Here is a 15,235-nt window from a genome sequence, read left to right on the forward strand (position 1 = left end):
TGAAACAATCCTCCTGTTTCTTTGTATTTCGCAGGGACTGGCATAAATTAACATTTCCTAACTCTGTCCTTGGAAAATCCATGTCTGCTTTTCCAAATGCCATAGGAAAACTGCTTACAGAAAGCAGCCTCTTTGCTGGGTACCTGCAGGGAGCTGGGCTGCTTCTGTAGAGCTCCAGTAACAAATTTGCTCATGGCAACTTTATTATTTTTTAATGCAGGGTGCTGGGCCTATTAGTTTGCAGTAATTCCTGCAGCTGGCAGCTGCAATAATGCAACAGAAGGTCACATTTTATGTTGATTCAGCATGGATACATAGCAAATTGCTTTACTGGATCTGTCTGTCCGAGCCCATGGTAAATTCTGCTCCTGGTGAGTCTGAGGATTTGGCACTTTGGCAAAAAGCCACCCCGTCCCCTGCTCTGCTGAGCTGGCACAAAAAGCAGGAACTCGCAGGACCCCTGAAACAACTGCCTGCCTCCAGTGCCTGCATGACCATGGCCACTTGCTTTTCTCCCTTCCTAAATGAACAGCTGTCCCCCTGACCTCTTCTTCTGTCCTCCTCTCAATGGACTGTCAATAAAAGGTGTGTGGCAACAGGTGAAGCTGGGAAGACCCAGCACCCTTCTCTTGCTGCATGGCTCATCCCGCTCTTCCGGGGCACATTGTTCCCCTCTCTTTGCCTTTCCTTAGCCTATTTAGGTTGTGAGCTTTTATTTTTATCTTCTGCACAGCTTTTCCTGTTCATGACATTTATAAGGTGGGGAGATCTCGGCAATCTCCCATTTGCTTGAAATACTTATTCAGTCTCTGGCACTTACACCCTGGCTTGCTACAGAACTCTCCTGGAGCTTATTATAAATATTAATGGCTTTACTTTCATGAAATCCCTAGGAGCTAAAGTGGTGTTTTCCACTTTATGATGTGAAAGATCATCGCTGGCTTCCTCTGGTGCTCTTGTGTCCAGCCTGCTCCCCCTGGGCATGGTGCGGTGGGTGGGGGTGTGGGTGCACGGCGAGGCTGGGTGAGTGCTGCCCTTCGGGGGGCTCAGAGGAACATCTTCAGGTGGCCAAGGAGAGCCCCTGTGTTCCCCCTCCGTCTCTGCATGGGGAGGACAGGACTGGCGACACATCCCAGTTGAGGCAGGAGGAGCAGGGGGACACATGGTGGGGCAGCGCCCTGGATGTGCTGGGCTGGGGGCTACCTTGCTCCATCACTGCCCCATGACAGCACCCATGGTGGCAGTGGGGCGGGGGGACCCACTGGCTCCGATGTCCCCTCTGATGGTCGGGGGATGCACTGTGCTGGCACAAGCAGCTCCTGTGTGTCCCTGGGTCCCGTGGTCCCCAGGCCAGGGATGCTTTCATTGTTAAACCTGTTCAGTGGTGTACACCTAGGTAAAATGGACAATCCTTGCTTTTCTCAACATGGAAGATTCACTTTAGGCTGAAAACCTCATGCCGAAAGAATTTTGGATATTTCTAGTTCCATATTAATTGGTCTTCATGTAATCCGTCTTTCATCTAATGTAGCAGCTTTATACACCGTGCAGTGTTGGCCTTCTCTTTCAGTTAATGTTATCTACAAACCATTACTGGGTTTTTTGAAGTCTGCCTGAGTCCTGGAGGCCTTGGCATGCCTCACATCTAGATGTTCTGAAGCTGTTTTCCACTAAACAGGACAGCAACTGTGACTGAGGGGTTCTTTTTCACTGATGACTAAGGTCTGCTTGCAAGAGTATGTACATCATGCAGAGATGCCCAATGGAGAAAGAACAGTGCAATAATGGGCTCAGATAATTAAGCCAAGTTTCATATTAAGTGTTTTTTATCTTCCCCAGCAAGCCAACAAAAAATGTCTCTTCTGATGTCTGTCAGCCCCTTTCAAAGTCCAGGGAACGAGGGAGAGGCAGAATGGCAGCAACAGCTCCAGCTTCATTTTAATGAAGATTTCTCTGTTCCTGCAGTTGAAGTGAAAATTGAAGTTGTGATACCCGAGAAGGAGAGAAGCAAGGAGGAGATGTCGCCCAACGGGAAAGCCAGCCCCCTGATCTACAAAGTCAATGGAACTGCCCGGCATTATCATCTTGAAGAGCATCCCATTGCTAGCAATCCCTACCACAACCCAAAGGATGTGGTGGAAGCGTCTGTGTGCCATGTGAAGGACCTGGAAAATGGACAGTAAGTGCCTAAAATTTTTGCAGGTGAAACTTGAGAGACCTTATAACCTAAACCAAACCCCATATCTTATTCTTCAGAGTTTCTGGAGAGGAGAATTTAACTTAATAAAATATTAATTTGTTTTTAATCTTTAAAAATTGCTTCATGGACAAGTGACAACTGTTTTTTTACCAGAAGGTCTGCTGTTCCCTGCACAGTCTGCCCTGGGACTCATCTTAGAAAAATGTGACGTTGTGTGGCAGAATTTCTCAACAGGCTCTACTCAGCTTGCATTAGACAACCCCGACAATTTTTTATGAATTTATAGCCTTAGTAGTTTTAGTAGTGCATGGGTGGAGCTGATGGGGCAGATAGTGTGGTAAGCCTCTTCTGCAGTGCCTTGCTCTTCTAGCTGAGTTCTTCTCTTTCAATTTGCTCTTTCACCAGGGATGCAGTTTTCCAAATTTTTTGCTAACTGCAACACACTTCAGCTGTATACAGTTTCGCTACTCTGATTTAAAAGTTTTTTCATTGTGATGGGAATTTTTGTGTTAGACCGTTCTACAAAAGGATGCACCAGATTGCTGAATTAAATCTTCACATGATGAGATGTGGCTGATGCTGCAAGCTCTGCTGCAGCTCAGAGTAGTGCTGGGGGGACTTCAGGACCTGGAGGCAGATGGCCTCCTCCAGTGAGAGATGGGGGTGAGGAGTCAGTAGAGATGCACTGGATTGGAAGGCAAGCACAGTGGCTGCAGGGGGGCTTCTAGGAGATGATGGGCAACCCACTACCTCCTGCGCAGTGAGCAGCAGCAGCAAGGCTGGGGAAGAGGGAACCTGAGACAGAGCACAGGCAGTGGCCTTGAAGCTGGAGTGAAGTAGAAAGGGGAGACGATGCTGGGAAATACTGGTTGCACAAGAAGGGTCCTCCTCCAGTGTCATGGCTGAACACTAAGTGTTCCTGGAGGCAGCTTCTGCTGACTTCGTGTTTGAGATGTTACTAGAAGAGTGTGCTCTGCTTCAGTGCCCCAGCGCAAGAAGGATGTTGGAAAATTAGGGCTGCGGTAGATACATTGACTGGAAAGCATGCAATATAGTAGATGGAAAGATCCAAAGAGCTCTGCTGGTCATGAGGAAGGTGAGGAGGGATCTCGCTGCAGTCTGTGAGAACATACCTGGCTGCAGGTGGCTGTGGCAGGGAGTTCCTCAGCTAAAGCCAGGGCTAGAAACTGGCATTGGTCTGGAAACTGACCTCATGCTTCAACCATGTGTGCATTCAGCTACTGAAACATGCTACCGAGTATGGCAATGGACTTGCCATCACTAGACATTTTAAGTTGAGAATAACTTTTTTTCTGGCAGGCTAAGTCTAGCTGAAAAGAGAGGTGCTGTGAGAAGGGCCTGTGGCTCATGTAAGCAATGTGCCAGACCAAAGGAGTCCCTTCTCACTCTGATACCCAGAGGGATTTTCTAGGATGCTTCTCTCAAGGAGTGTGCTGGGCACAGATGTGCGTGGACACAGCAGCAGTGCAGGCCACTGGCACAAGAGTTTGGGCACTTCCACGTTGTGTTAGTGGAGTCTGCAAGCACAAGGTACTCTTTCTGCCCACCCTTTCTATCCTTCTGGTACCAAGATGGTCTCAGCAGAACCAGTAATAGATAATGGAAGATAAGCTCTGGTGCTGCTGTACCCAGCCAGCCTCCCAGCAGGCTAACTGGGGGAGGTCAATGAGCTGCAGACAGAAAACAGCCCCAGCGCTCCCTCAGCTCCTGAGCAAAGGTCTTTTGCAGGCCAGAGCTGAATTCTAGCTGGTGCTTCTGAAGTGGGGAGTGGAGTGGGGCAACAGGACAAATTCCCAACTGAGTAAATAGCTCAGTGGGGAGCAGTGCAGCATAAATCATCCTCTTGCTTGCTGTGGAGCGAGTGTGGGATTGGGAGCCTTGCAGGTGGCTGTGTGCTGCCTTGAAGACATCAGGTCTTGTTTTTGACTCTCTCAGATCACACAGTTCCTTGGGTAAGTTGTAAACTCTTCCACTTATCTTATCTTCCCATAGAGTTATGGTTGTCATTTAACCTGAAGTGCTGCACAGCTGAGGAATGCAGTAGGACTTGTACTGCTCTATTCCCTTTGTGCTGATGGAAGAACCTCCAAGTGCCAAGTGTCCTACACCGGGAGGGAGCGGAGCTGCATCACTTGGGTGTGGGGCTGCCAATTTACTGGGACAAAACAGCTCCCAGGGGCAGGCATTGCAAGCTCTGCTGCTGTTTTCACCTGAGGTAGCAAGGAAATTGAGCATTTGACCTTACTCTAGTGAGACAGTTGATGCAGGTGGAGCAGGCGCCCGCACGAAATCTTGCCCAGGGTGGGTCTGGAGGTGTTACAGGGATGCTGGTGGACTAAGCCCTGGTCTCAGCTGTGTTGCTGTGATGCAGCGAGTGGGACAGGTGTCTCTATAGGGATAGAGTTGATCTGTCCTAAAGAGCAATGAGCATGCAAGGTGAGTGCCATTCTTCTCAGACCCTGGGACCTATTGTGCATGAACAGCATTCAGGGATCACACATGCTCAGTAGCTTTCTTGAGCGTGTGGGGTTTGCTGTGTGCACAGTGGTGTATTTGGTACACAAGATGCAACATGCCAGGTTTGCTGTAGAGATGGTCCACTTCATGCAATGGGAACAACCAGGATTTCCAGATAAACATCAAATTGTGCAGGGACATGCTTTCTGGCTGGTAGAGGGGAACTTTCCATGCAACAGCAGCTCTGTGCTCTGCACCCAGCTCCCTGCAAAACCAGGGCTCATTTGTCTCTCTACTTTCCTCCATGGTTAGCTGGAAGGCTCTATTGTAAGGAAGCAGCTGCTGCTAACTGCATTGGGTCATGGATTGCACAGGGTGTATCTGGGCTGTTGGCTGGAAAGAGAGCACCTGATTGGGGAGAAAAGGAGGTGTGGACAGGACATGTTGGGATGAAGATCTGGTGGAGGCATAGTGAAAGAGCAGAGAGTAAACATCTGCTCAGTGCAGAGCAACATCAGGCTCACTCAACAATGCCTGAGCAGCCTGCAGTGCCCCTATGGTTGGAAATCTGCAGAAATCCCCTTGGCAAAGATCTGGGCAGGTGGAGGAGTGGGGGTCTCAGCACTGAAGCCTCTTGCATTCTAATCTCCACACTCTGCAGAGAGGGGCAATGCGGGCACCCTCTTGGAAATGATGAATGGTTGAAAGACTTATTTCAGTGGATAGTGCAACTGCCCAGTGTAATGCAACTGCCTAAACGCCAGTTCTGTATATGGTCTGCAGGGCTTCGAAACTCTTGCAAATAAAAGCACGTTTTTGCATTGCAAAACCTGTGCCAGGCCAGCCTGCAGCAAGCAGAGCAAGGGGGCACAGCTGGCTGTGTGCCACTGAGCACTGGGGAGGCTGCACGCCATTCCCGGGGAGACCTGGGCAGCCAGCTGCTGTGGGAAAATGCACCCATGGGAATGGGTGGGATGTGGGAAAATTTGGGATGCTGCACCCACACTGCAGCCAGTGCAGGGGTGTGTATCTCTCAGCACAACCCTGCTGAGCCGGAAGGCTGCAGATCTGCTCTCAGCCAAGCCAAGGGAGTTAGGAAGGATTTTCTAAAATGCTGCTTTCCAGTACTAATGGCATCATTAATCACTCATTTAGCAGATGGGGATGCAGACAAGGTGCATGATCGGCAAGGAGATGCTTTTGGCCAGGACAGGGCTGGCTGGTGCCTCAGGACCTCAAGACTGGCTTGGCCAGTCAAGGACCAGGTGACTGCAGCTGGGGAGTTGTGACCTGGAGAGCCTAAAAATTTCAAAGCTTTGTGTGCAAAGGATTCCTGCTGTGCTAATCATGCTTTTGTCCAGGGTACCACACAAGCAGCTTCGGTCTTTCAAAGAGCACCTGAATCTCTCCAGGGGAACGGCTCAAGGGTTAAGTTGGCTTCTAGGCAAATGCAGGGCTGAGTGCCAGCAGTGGCAGGGAGGCAAAGCCCCTCTGTGATGCAGGGCTGGGGCCAGCAGCCTGGAGCAGGCGGGCAGGTCCCTGTGTGAGCTTTACTCTGCAAAAACAGCTGAGGGAAACAGCAAGGTCACGGGTAGGTGCTCCTTCTACATGCTGAAAGGATTTATTCTGACCCCCTGGACCTGGGTGGAAATAACCAGCTGCCTCCTGAGCAGCTGAGGAGTTGGTTTGGGCCACCTCTTGTCACAGGGATGGATGAAGAAGCTGCCATCAGTGGCCCAGCTTGGATGTGCCTCAAGCTGGGACCATTAGAGCCACCTCCAAAGCTGGCTTGGTGGCAGGAGTGTCCCAAACCTGTAAGTCACCTGGAGCCAGTGGTGAGCAAGTTGAAGGAGGGGGAGCCTGGTGGGACCAGAGCGGGGGTGCAGGACAAGTGTGCAGTGTTTGCTGCCAGGAAGGTGCTCTGCCATGTGTTTTCCTTGCTCCTCCTCCCCAGGATGCGGGAAGTGGACCTGGGCTGTGGGAAGGCTCTGCTCATCAAGGAGAGTGGTGAGTTCCACGCCGTGGGACACAAGTGTCCCCACTATGGGGCTCCGTTGGTCAAAGGTCAGTCTGCATCACATCCTAGGAGACTAACCGAGGGTATCAGTGTTGGCAAAAGACAGCTCGGTGTTCATCCAGCTGTGCTGTGGGGCATGGGGCAGTGCCAGGTTGCACACTCAGCATCATCTTGGCATGTTCCTTGGGGGAAGGCATGGGCAGAAAGCTGGGGGTGCTCCTGGGAGTGCTTTGCTGCGTGTCTGGTTTGCTGGTGACCCCAGCTTGCCACTGCTGGTCACAGGGCCGGGACTTCTTTGGGTGAGTTTGAAGAACAAAACAGCATAGGCACCATTGAATTCGGCTCTGCTTCATTCCTCAGCTGGAGCTGAACTTGTGTTGGGTGGCATGAAGCAGCTGCAGCTTGCTGTCCCCATGCAAAGCCTGGTTTTATGGGGCTTTTCATATTGTTCTGTTTATCAGTTCCCAGCCACAAAGGAATTAAAAAAAAAGTCTTAAAGCGGGGGCAGGGAGGGGAAAGGAAATCACCTTATGATTTTTCAGGCCACTCAGTCTTCAAAAAACCCACAAACCCACAAAACCACAGCTCCTTTCAAATCAAAATCCTGTTTGTGGGGGAAGGAGAAGCTCTTTGGGCTGATGGGATCCTTTCAGTAGCAAAAAGAAGTGTTGCTGGTGTTACTGATTGAAGTGGGATGAGGTACAGTGGTTTCCTATCTTGGCACTTTGCTGGAGGTGGGATCCTGGAGAAGACAGCAGAGCATCCTGCTGAGTATGCTCTGGCCGCTGCTGGCCCGCAGTGCTGGGTGCAGCCAGCCATGCTCTCTGCCCCTTGCCTGGGGCTAGCAGCCTGCTGAGCAGGGCAGAAGAGCCCCATGCTGCTTCAGTGGCCACAGAGGCAAGAACCTGCCTGCCTTTAAGAGACCTGTGGGTGCACCCCTGAGACTGGCCGCCCGCAGGGATCTCACTGGGGAATACAGGCTTTGCTGCAGAGGTAAGTGCAGGGGCTGCCCCTGTGTCCCCACGTGTGGTGGGTGATGAGATGCAGCACTGCTGTGCCTCAGCAAGTGAAGGCAGAAGCTCAGGACCGGCCTGGCATGACTGAATTGCAGCTGTTCACTCTGCCCTGGTGGTGTGAGCCAGCTCCTTCAGGCAGGGAAAGCCAAAGTCCAAGGTAGCAGCCTCTGAGCAAACACTTGCAAGGAGTGAACTCATGGCTTTGGGCATGCCCCACGCTTTCCCGACTCCTTGCTGTGACAGGATCAGGTCTGAAACACACTTGCTCTAAATTAGTCATGCTCTGCTTGAGGCATTGCTTGCTCGGGGTGCTACTGGGGCTTGTGGAAGTGACTACGAGACCCTGGGGACTGCAGCCCCAGGCCCTGCTGGGGAGCAAGATTATATCCCAGGCAGAGCAGGCAGCTTTGGAGCTGTGCTCAGAGGCACTGGAAGGGCACTGTCAGCGAGGACATTTTAGATGGGATCCGTCATGCAGGATGGGAGCAAACCCCAGTTGGTAACTGTTTACCCTCTGTCCCAAATGGCTGGACCATCCCATGTGCAAGTTAAGAGAACTCCACATCAAGTAGCCAAGATGCTGTTGACCATCCAGGCCCACAACAGCTGCCATGTGTCCTGTAGGAGAAGTGACACCTCTGGGTGAAGAAGGAGTGCCACGGGGGCATGCTCACAGAGTTCGAACTTTGAGGTGGCTCTGTGTGGAGCGGCACAGCTCCTGCTGGCTGCTGCAAGAGGCTCTGGGCAGCAACCTGCAGCCTTCAGGAGGTCAGCCTCGCTCAGATTGTGAAGAAGCCAAGAAGCCCACCGTCACCATCACCTGCCTGGTCAGGTCATGGCAGCTTGATCTCAGTGGGCTGCAGGCAAGGGTGGAGGGCAACTGTAGGGCAAAACCAACTCTGCTCTGCCATGTTCACTGTAGGGGTTTTGTCCAAAGGAAGAGTCCGCTGTCCCTGGCATGGAGCTTGCTTCAACATCGGCACAGGTGACATAGAGGACTTTCCTGGCTTGGACAGCTTACCCAGGTTCCAGGTGAGAACTTTGTTCTTGAAGCAGCAGAGGAAATCACAGAATCACAGCATGGCTTGTGTTGTAAGGGACCTTTAAAGATCTCCTAGTCCAACCCCCAGCCATGGGCAGGGACATCTTTCACCAGCCCAGGCTGCTCCCAGCCCCGTCCAGCCTGGCCTTGGACACTGCCAGGGATGGGGCACCCACAGCTTCTCTGGGCAACCTGATCCAGTGTCTTACCACCCTCATTATAAAACATTTCTTCCTTATGTCCAATCTAAATCTCCCCTCTTTTAGTTTAAAACGGTTGCCCTTTGTCCTATTGCTACAGGCCCTACTAAAATGTCTCTCCAGCTTTCTTGTAAGCCCCCGTCGGGCACTGGCAGGCTGCTCTAAGGTCTCCCCGCAGCCTTCTCTTCCCCAGGCTGAACTGCCCCAGCTCTCAGCCTGTCCCCACAGGAGGGGGGCTCCAGCCCCCTGATATGTGTCCCACCTCTGCACTCACTCCTGCCCTTCTGATGTTGGGGACCCCAGAGCTGGGCGCAGCGCTGCAGGTGGGGTCTCACGGGAGCAGAGCAGAGGGGCAGCATCCCCTCCCTCGCCCTGCTGGCCACGCTGCTGGGGATGCAGCCCAGGACACGGGTGGTTTTCTGGGCTGCCAGCAAACCCTGCCGGGTCATGTCTGGCTTTTCATCCACCAGTACCCCCAAGTCCTTCTCAGCAGGGCTGCTCTCGAGTCCCTTCATCCCCCAGCCTGTATTGATACTGGTGAGTGCCCTGGCCCAGGTGCAGGACCTTGTGCTTGGCCTACTTGAACTTTTTGAGGTTCGCAGGGGCCCACTTCTCCAGCCTGCCCGGGTCCCCCTGGACGGCATCCCTTCTCTAGAGTATCAGCTGCACCGCTCAGCTTGATGCCATCTGCAAAATGGCTGTTTGCACTGGAATAAGCATGTCTTTGAAGGTGTGGAGCACACATTTTCCTAGCAGATGCTGGGGTGGCCAGTGGAGAGCAGCACCTTACCCAGCTGTCCTTCCTCCCCTGCAGCTCCCCTTGCCACCCACTCACAGGCATCGAATGCCTCCTGGGAGCCTGACAGTGGAGGTGCGCGCTCGGAGGTCTCTTGAGCAGGAGTGGGGTGGGACTGAGAAACCAGCCATAAGCCTGAGAGAGAAATCAGGTTTTACATTGACCATCAGTGTTCAGCTGGGGTGAGCTCTGCCGCCTGGGCCACTCTTGCAGGAGACCTGGTGAGACCTGTTCATTAGTTGCAGAGGGTGTAATCAACCTCTGCACGCCAGAGACTCTCACTGTCCTACAAAACGCTGCTCTCCTGTCACCCTTAGGTGAAGATTGAGAAGGAGAAGGTGTACATCCGAGCAAGCAAGCAGGTGAGGGACCACTGGCATCCCAAAATCAAGGCCCATGCTTTTGTGTTTTGCTCTGTGTGCATGGGGTTGGGGGTGGGGAAATGCTTTTCTTTTGGTTCTCTGATAGGGGCAGCAGTGCCTGAACAGTGATGTGTGAGCATCCAACACGGGTAAACCAAAGGTCGGCCTGGCCTAGTCCTGTCTCAAGCAACAGCCCAAAGTCTGTAGAGAGGCACAAGTGGAGCAGGGCAGAGGTGTTGTGTTCCCCTCCTGCCCTGCTCATGCACCCCAGCCTCCCTGCAGCTGCCACACACCTGAGCTGGGGTGTCCATGGATTCAGGTCTTACTAGCTGTTTGTCCTGAACTTGTCCTATGTTTCCTTAAGCTCACAGCAACTTTTCATTCAGCTGGCCCATGGAAACAGGTCTCTTCCACCAGCCTTCTGACCTTGTCTGTTGGGTCTGAATGTGGCACAGCGATGACAGAGGTTGTTGTGCTTCGTCTTGAGCCCAGACATCAGCTCTTTGCTGGAGAGGAACCTGGTGCATGGGCAGGGAGGGCTCTCATCCCCCCAGGCAGCATGCAGAATGAGGCCCATTCAGGCCACTGCCATCTTTCTTTCCATGAAGAGCTGCCTTCTGATGCACATTTGCCTGTATGTGTGTGTGAATTCAGTGGCTCAGAGCCAGCTAGACCCTTACAGCACTTGGTTTAGATCCAGAGAGGTCACCTGAATGGCAGAACTTCTACTCCAGCTGATTAGGGTGGAATATGATAAAAAGGGTTGAGCCTGTTCCCTCTACCAGAAACAGATTTTGGCCTCAGATGCCTGGTGACAGGGGGTCTGTGCAGCAGACCTACAACAGCATATGTCCTCGGGTGTGCTCTGGTTGGTTGGACAAGTCCATCAGCTTCTTTGGGTATCAGAGATATACAGGCTTTGCTCAGGTGCAGGATGAAGTTCCTGATGGGACTTATGCATTTCCATCTCACCTGTTGGTTGCAGAGTTGCGCAATGACACACCTGAGCTGCTTTTTTCATTTTTTTCCCAGCTCTGTGTACCTGGATGAGTTTGCAGAAGACAATGGATTTATTTTTCTTTTGCACCTTGTAAGGGGGTGGTGGACTGGATGGTGGAGAGGTATTTGGTTGAGCGTGGGTTTGGGGTCCTTGTTGGGCACAAGGGTGCAGTTGTTCCCTTTCTATCCAAGCTGGTTTATGACAGTAGTGTAGTTGTGCCCATTCCTGCCTGGCTACCCAGGTTAAAGCTGAGAAAAAATAATGACTTTTCTTCTTGTTGTTGTTGGCATAGGCTCTTCAGACACAGAGGAGGACAAAGATGATGGCAAAGTGCATCTCCTTGAGTAACTATAACCTGAGCAGTACCAACGTGCTGATCATCGGTGCAGGTATTGGGTGGCATGTGCTGGCATTGCCATGTGTCCTGTCCCAGGCGAGTGTGCAGAAAGCAGGGTGTCTGTGTGCTGTGCACCTTCTGTCACCCCTCCTGTGTCCCTCCCTGTGCAAAGGGTCAGACCAGAGGATCTTCCTGAGCCTTGTCCTACACACTGATGGTCCAAAGGTGACCTGTACCTCTGGTCTTTGGGGATTTGTAGTTCCCTGTCACAGTCCTTTGCAGTGGGTACCCTGAACCTTCTTCCCTCTACACCCTCCCCAGATAGATCAGTAACCCCTGATTTCCACAACTGATAAGTGTAAAGTCCTCTCAGTCTTGTGATGTGAATATACCTTTTCTTCTTGGAGCCTGCACATCTCTATCTCATCCCCTTGCAGCTGCCTGCAGCTCCAAAGTTCTTACCTCAAGGTGCTTCTTTGAGCATAAACTCTTCCATTTTTTCCAGAAAATATTAAATCCCTGCATGAAATAGCAAAACTGCCAACCTATCTTTTCTTATCTCTTGTCCCAGATCCATTTGTGTAATGCATTTTTTGTAGAAAGCCTGATGGAGTGAATCCCATCTACCAAGTCTGCCTGTTTCTGGAATGGGTTGGATGCCAGGCTGGACCATGTGGTGGTGAAATGGAGGGTGGGAGGAAGACACAAGCCGTCTGGTGTTGGACATGGGACTTGGAGGGAATGGCTGCTCTTGGCACATGTGTTCATACTTGATTAAAGCCCTCAGGTCACCAGATCTAAGTTGTGGAGATGGGGAGCACACTGCTATCTCTTGCTCCTGCCATATAAGTTGCAGCTCACAGCCTAAGCAGGGGGGAAAACCAGCCTGGCTGGCTTTTCCCTTGCTGCTGGGTAACATTTTTTCCCTTCCTTGTGCCCCTGCTGTTTGTTGACTGAAAGCCAGAGTGTGACACTCTTGCTCCCTGAGGTCAGCTGATCCGTCCTAGTGTTCAGCAGGGCTGGACAGTCATCAAAATCCTCAGCAAGGTCACGCCATAGGCAATGTTAGCCATTGCTGAAGGAACTTTCTCAGGCTGGACCAGCTAAATTTAGCAGTCTATTGAAGACCAAGATCTGGTCTGGTGGATGGGAAAGGAGATTTCAAAGCTGGGGTTGTGAGGAAGAGGTGTTGGGAAGAGACTACATATCCAGCCCTGCATCAAGGACCAAGATCCACAGAGCTGAAGCGCAAGTGTCCACAGCCCCTTCCTCATGTGAGGTCTATCCTGGCATCTGTGCAGCATCAGTCCTGGCTCAGAATGCCCCAGGCAGCATGCACAGGATGTCAACCCACCTGTCTCTTCTTCCACTGTCCCCCTCCTCCACCAACAGGAACATTTTGCTGACAGACCAAACCATGCTACTGTCCAGGTCCATCTTCTTTATTGATATCACAGAAACTGTGGCCCTGAAAACATTCATCATTGAGCAGGGCTTCCTTCGTTGAGAAGAGGCTCAGGACTTCTCACTTGAGCTCTCAAATTGCACCAGTCTGGCCAGGGAAGAAGAGACATGCCCATCAGGCTGCCTGGTTGCAGGGACGCAGCATGCCCCAAGACAGATTCTTGTTTGATTTATCCTTTTTTTTGTGGTTAAAACCAAGCAAACAAAAAAAAAACCTCAAAGAAATTGCATGCAAAATACTCTACAGTGAAGCACGCAACCAACACTTCAGCCATGAAGGACTCCCTGCCCTCCATGTTTGGCTGTAAATTCACCAGGAGGTGGTCGAGTGTGCAGGGGGGAAACTGTGAGACCCTTCCCTGACTAGAGGAGTGCAAGGGTCTGAGTGGCTGCCCGTGCCCCTGAGCTTGTGAGAGGTGTGTAGGCATTGGCAGCACTCCTCAGGTGTGCCCTTTGTGGGTTGTGTGAGTTAAGGACAGGCAAGTCCCGCAGGGTCTTGGTGTCATGCCCCACAGACAGAGGGTCCCTCCTGCTGCCTGGTGCGCCCACCCCAGCTGGCTTCCCATGCAAGCTGCTTGGCTTGGGAAGGGCTGTAAAAGTAAGGCCAGGGCTAGCAGAGATTGTGATTTTGGAGTCAGCCCTGCCTGGTGGGTTTTAGGAGCCAAGTGTGCAGACCTTGAAATGCCCCATACACATGGCTGCGGCTGGTCTTCCTTCTCCTTTAGGGGCAGCTGGACTGGTGTGTGCAGAGACCTTGCGCCAGGAGGGTTTCTCGGACAGGATTGTGATGTGCACGATGGACAGACACTTGCCCTATGACAGACCAAAGCTCAGTAAGGTTTGTATCACTTTGGGTATGTCACATTCCTCCCCTGTTTTAAAATTTGCTCTAGGACCTTTCCCCATTGTTACTCATTGCAGAGGCACGTTTGTTCCTTAATTGTCCTGTCTCTGTTTTCCCTTGAATTTTCTTTTCTGTTGATGACTGAAATATGAAACACAACAGAGGAGTCGTTCAAACTCTGAACTAAGAGCACTCCAGCACAGAAACAAGGGCGTTCCTCCCTGTGAGGGTGGCGAGGCGCTGGCCCAGGCTGCCCAGGGCAGCTGTGGGTGCCCCATCCCTGGCTGGGCTCAAGGCCAGGCTGGACGGGGCTGGGAGCAGCCTGGGCTGGGGGGGGTGTCCCTGCCCGGGGCAGGGGGCTGGAACTCGATGGTCTTTATGGTCCTTTCCAACCCAAATCATTCTATGATTCTGTGATTCTTCATACATCTAGCAATAGCTGTCTTGGCCAGCTCATACCTTCCTGTTATGTTTCTGGATCAAAATCTTTAGGGCAATGAAATGGGGCATGTGAACAAACTGTATTGTCTACCAGCTTTTTTATTAGTGCATGGTTCTTACTGCCCAGTGATGCTCCATGCCATAATTACTATGATTATCGGTCATAATCACAACTCGGTAACTTGATCTCAGTGCAAAGATCACCTTTTCTGGTACACAGCCCATTTTGCATTCCAATTTGTAGACACAGGATGATCTTCTAATAACGTTTTTTATTGCTGACCCCTGACCCTTACTTGACACCAAACAGCAACTCAGGTTGGACAGCAGCATTTAATCTTGAAGCTTGGGGATAACATAAGAACAGGTGATATATGTATTCCCCTTTATGTCAGGGATGCTTATATATGGGGGCTGGTACTTTACAATCGCAGCACCTAACTCTGCTTCCAGTCCCAAGGCAAAGCGATTTTCAAAGGAAGGCAAGTATACATGCAGCTTTTTGAGAGTGTTCAAGTCATTTCTGTGCTTGGACAAGACCTGCTTGAAGTTGGGGTGAGGAGCAGCTGGCTGAAACCTACATCCAAGAGTCACAGAGGTTGTGCTGGGGAGCTTGGAGAAGCTTGCAGTCCCTGTCCCAGCCAGGCAGCTCTCCGAAACACTTACCTCTGCCGTGTGAGTCTTAGACTGCCTTTTCCACTCTGTTAAATAATAACAAGCCAGAGATGTTATGTGTGGTTTGTTAAACCTCCACTAATCACCTCTGGCTGTAGTTGCTTTTAAAAGGTGCACAAAGCCCATGGAAGAGAAGGCAGAATTTTTGGGAACAGGCTAGAAAAAAAGGCGAATTTTCTTATTTATATTGTGAGTGGGACTAACCCTGGAAACAGTCATTAGAGGAGGAGCACACAAAGCTGTAAGCAGCAGACTTCTTGCCTCCTGAAACTGCAGCTTTGCGCTTCCTCTGCCTTGCTGAACACCTGTTCACGTGTTCTCCATCTGTCCCGAGGTCCTGCTGGACTGTTCCTCTTTGTCCTC

General features: G+C 51.4%; 1 protein-coding gene across 10 annotated transcripts in view; it reads left to right on the forward strand.

Moving 5' to 3' along the window:
- AIFM3 (apoptosis inducing factor mitochondria associated 3) overlaps positions 1-15,235 on the forward strand; it is a 53,761-nt gene that overhangs the window by 18,098 nt on the left and 20,428 nt on the right. For 5 of the 10 annotated variants that reach the window (XM_037375247.1, XM_037375248.1, XM_037375249.1 and 2 more), the window contains 6 exons: positions 1,966-2,179; positions 6,633-6,742; positions 8,634-8,743; positions 10,067-10,111; positions 11,404-11,500; positions 13,638-13,750. In XM_037375247.1, coding sequence (XP_037231144.1) covers positions 1,966-2,179; positions 6,633-6,742; positions 8,634-8,743; positions 10,067-10,111; positions 11,404-11,500; positions 13,638-13,750 — 689 coding nt within the window. Of the gene's footprint in view, positions 1-14; positions 2,180-6,632; positions 6,743-8,633; positions 8,744-10,066; positions 10,112-11,403; positions 11,501-13,637; positions 13,751-15,235 lie in introns of those variants that run through there. The other 5 variants (XM_037375244.1, XM_037375245.1, XR_005102236.1 and 2 more) reach the window with 4 other exon arrangements.

Source organism: Falco rusticolus, chromosome 1 (genome assembly GCF_015220075.1).
Source record: "Falco rusticolus isolate bFalRus1 chromosome 1, bFalRus1.pri, whole genome shotgun sequence".
Taxonomy (NCBI): domain Eukaryota; kingdom Metazoa; phylum Chordata; class Aves; order Falconiformes; family Falconidae; genus Falco; species Falco rusticolus.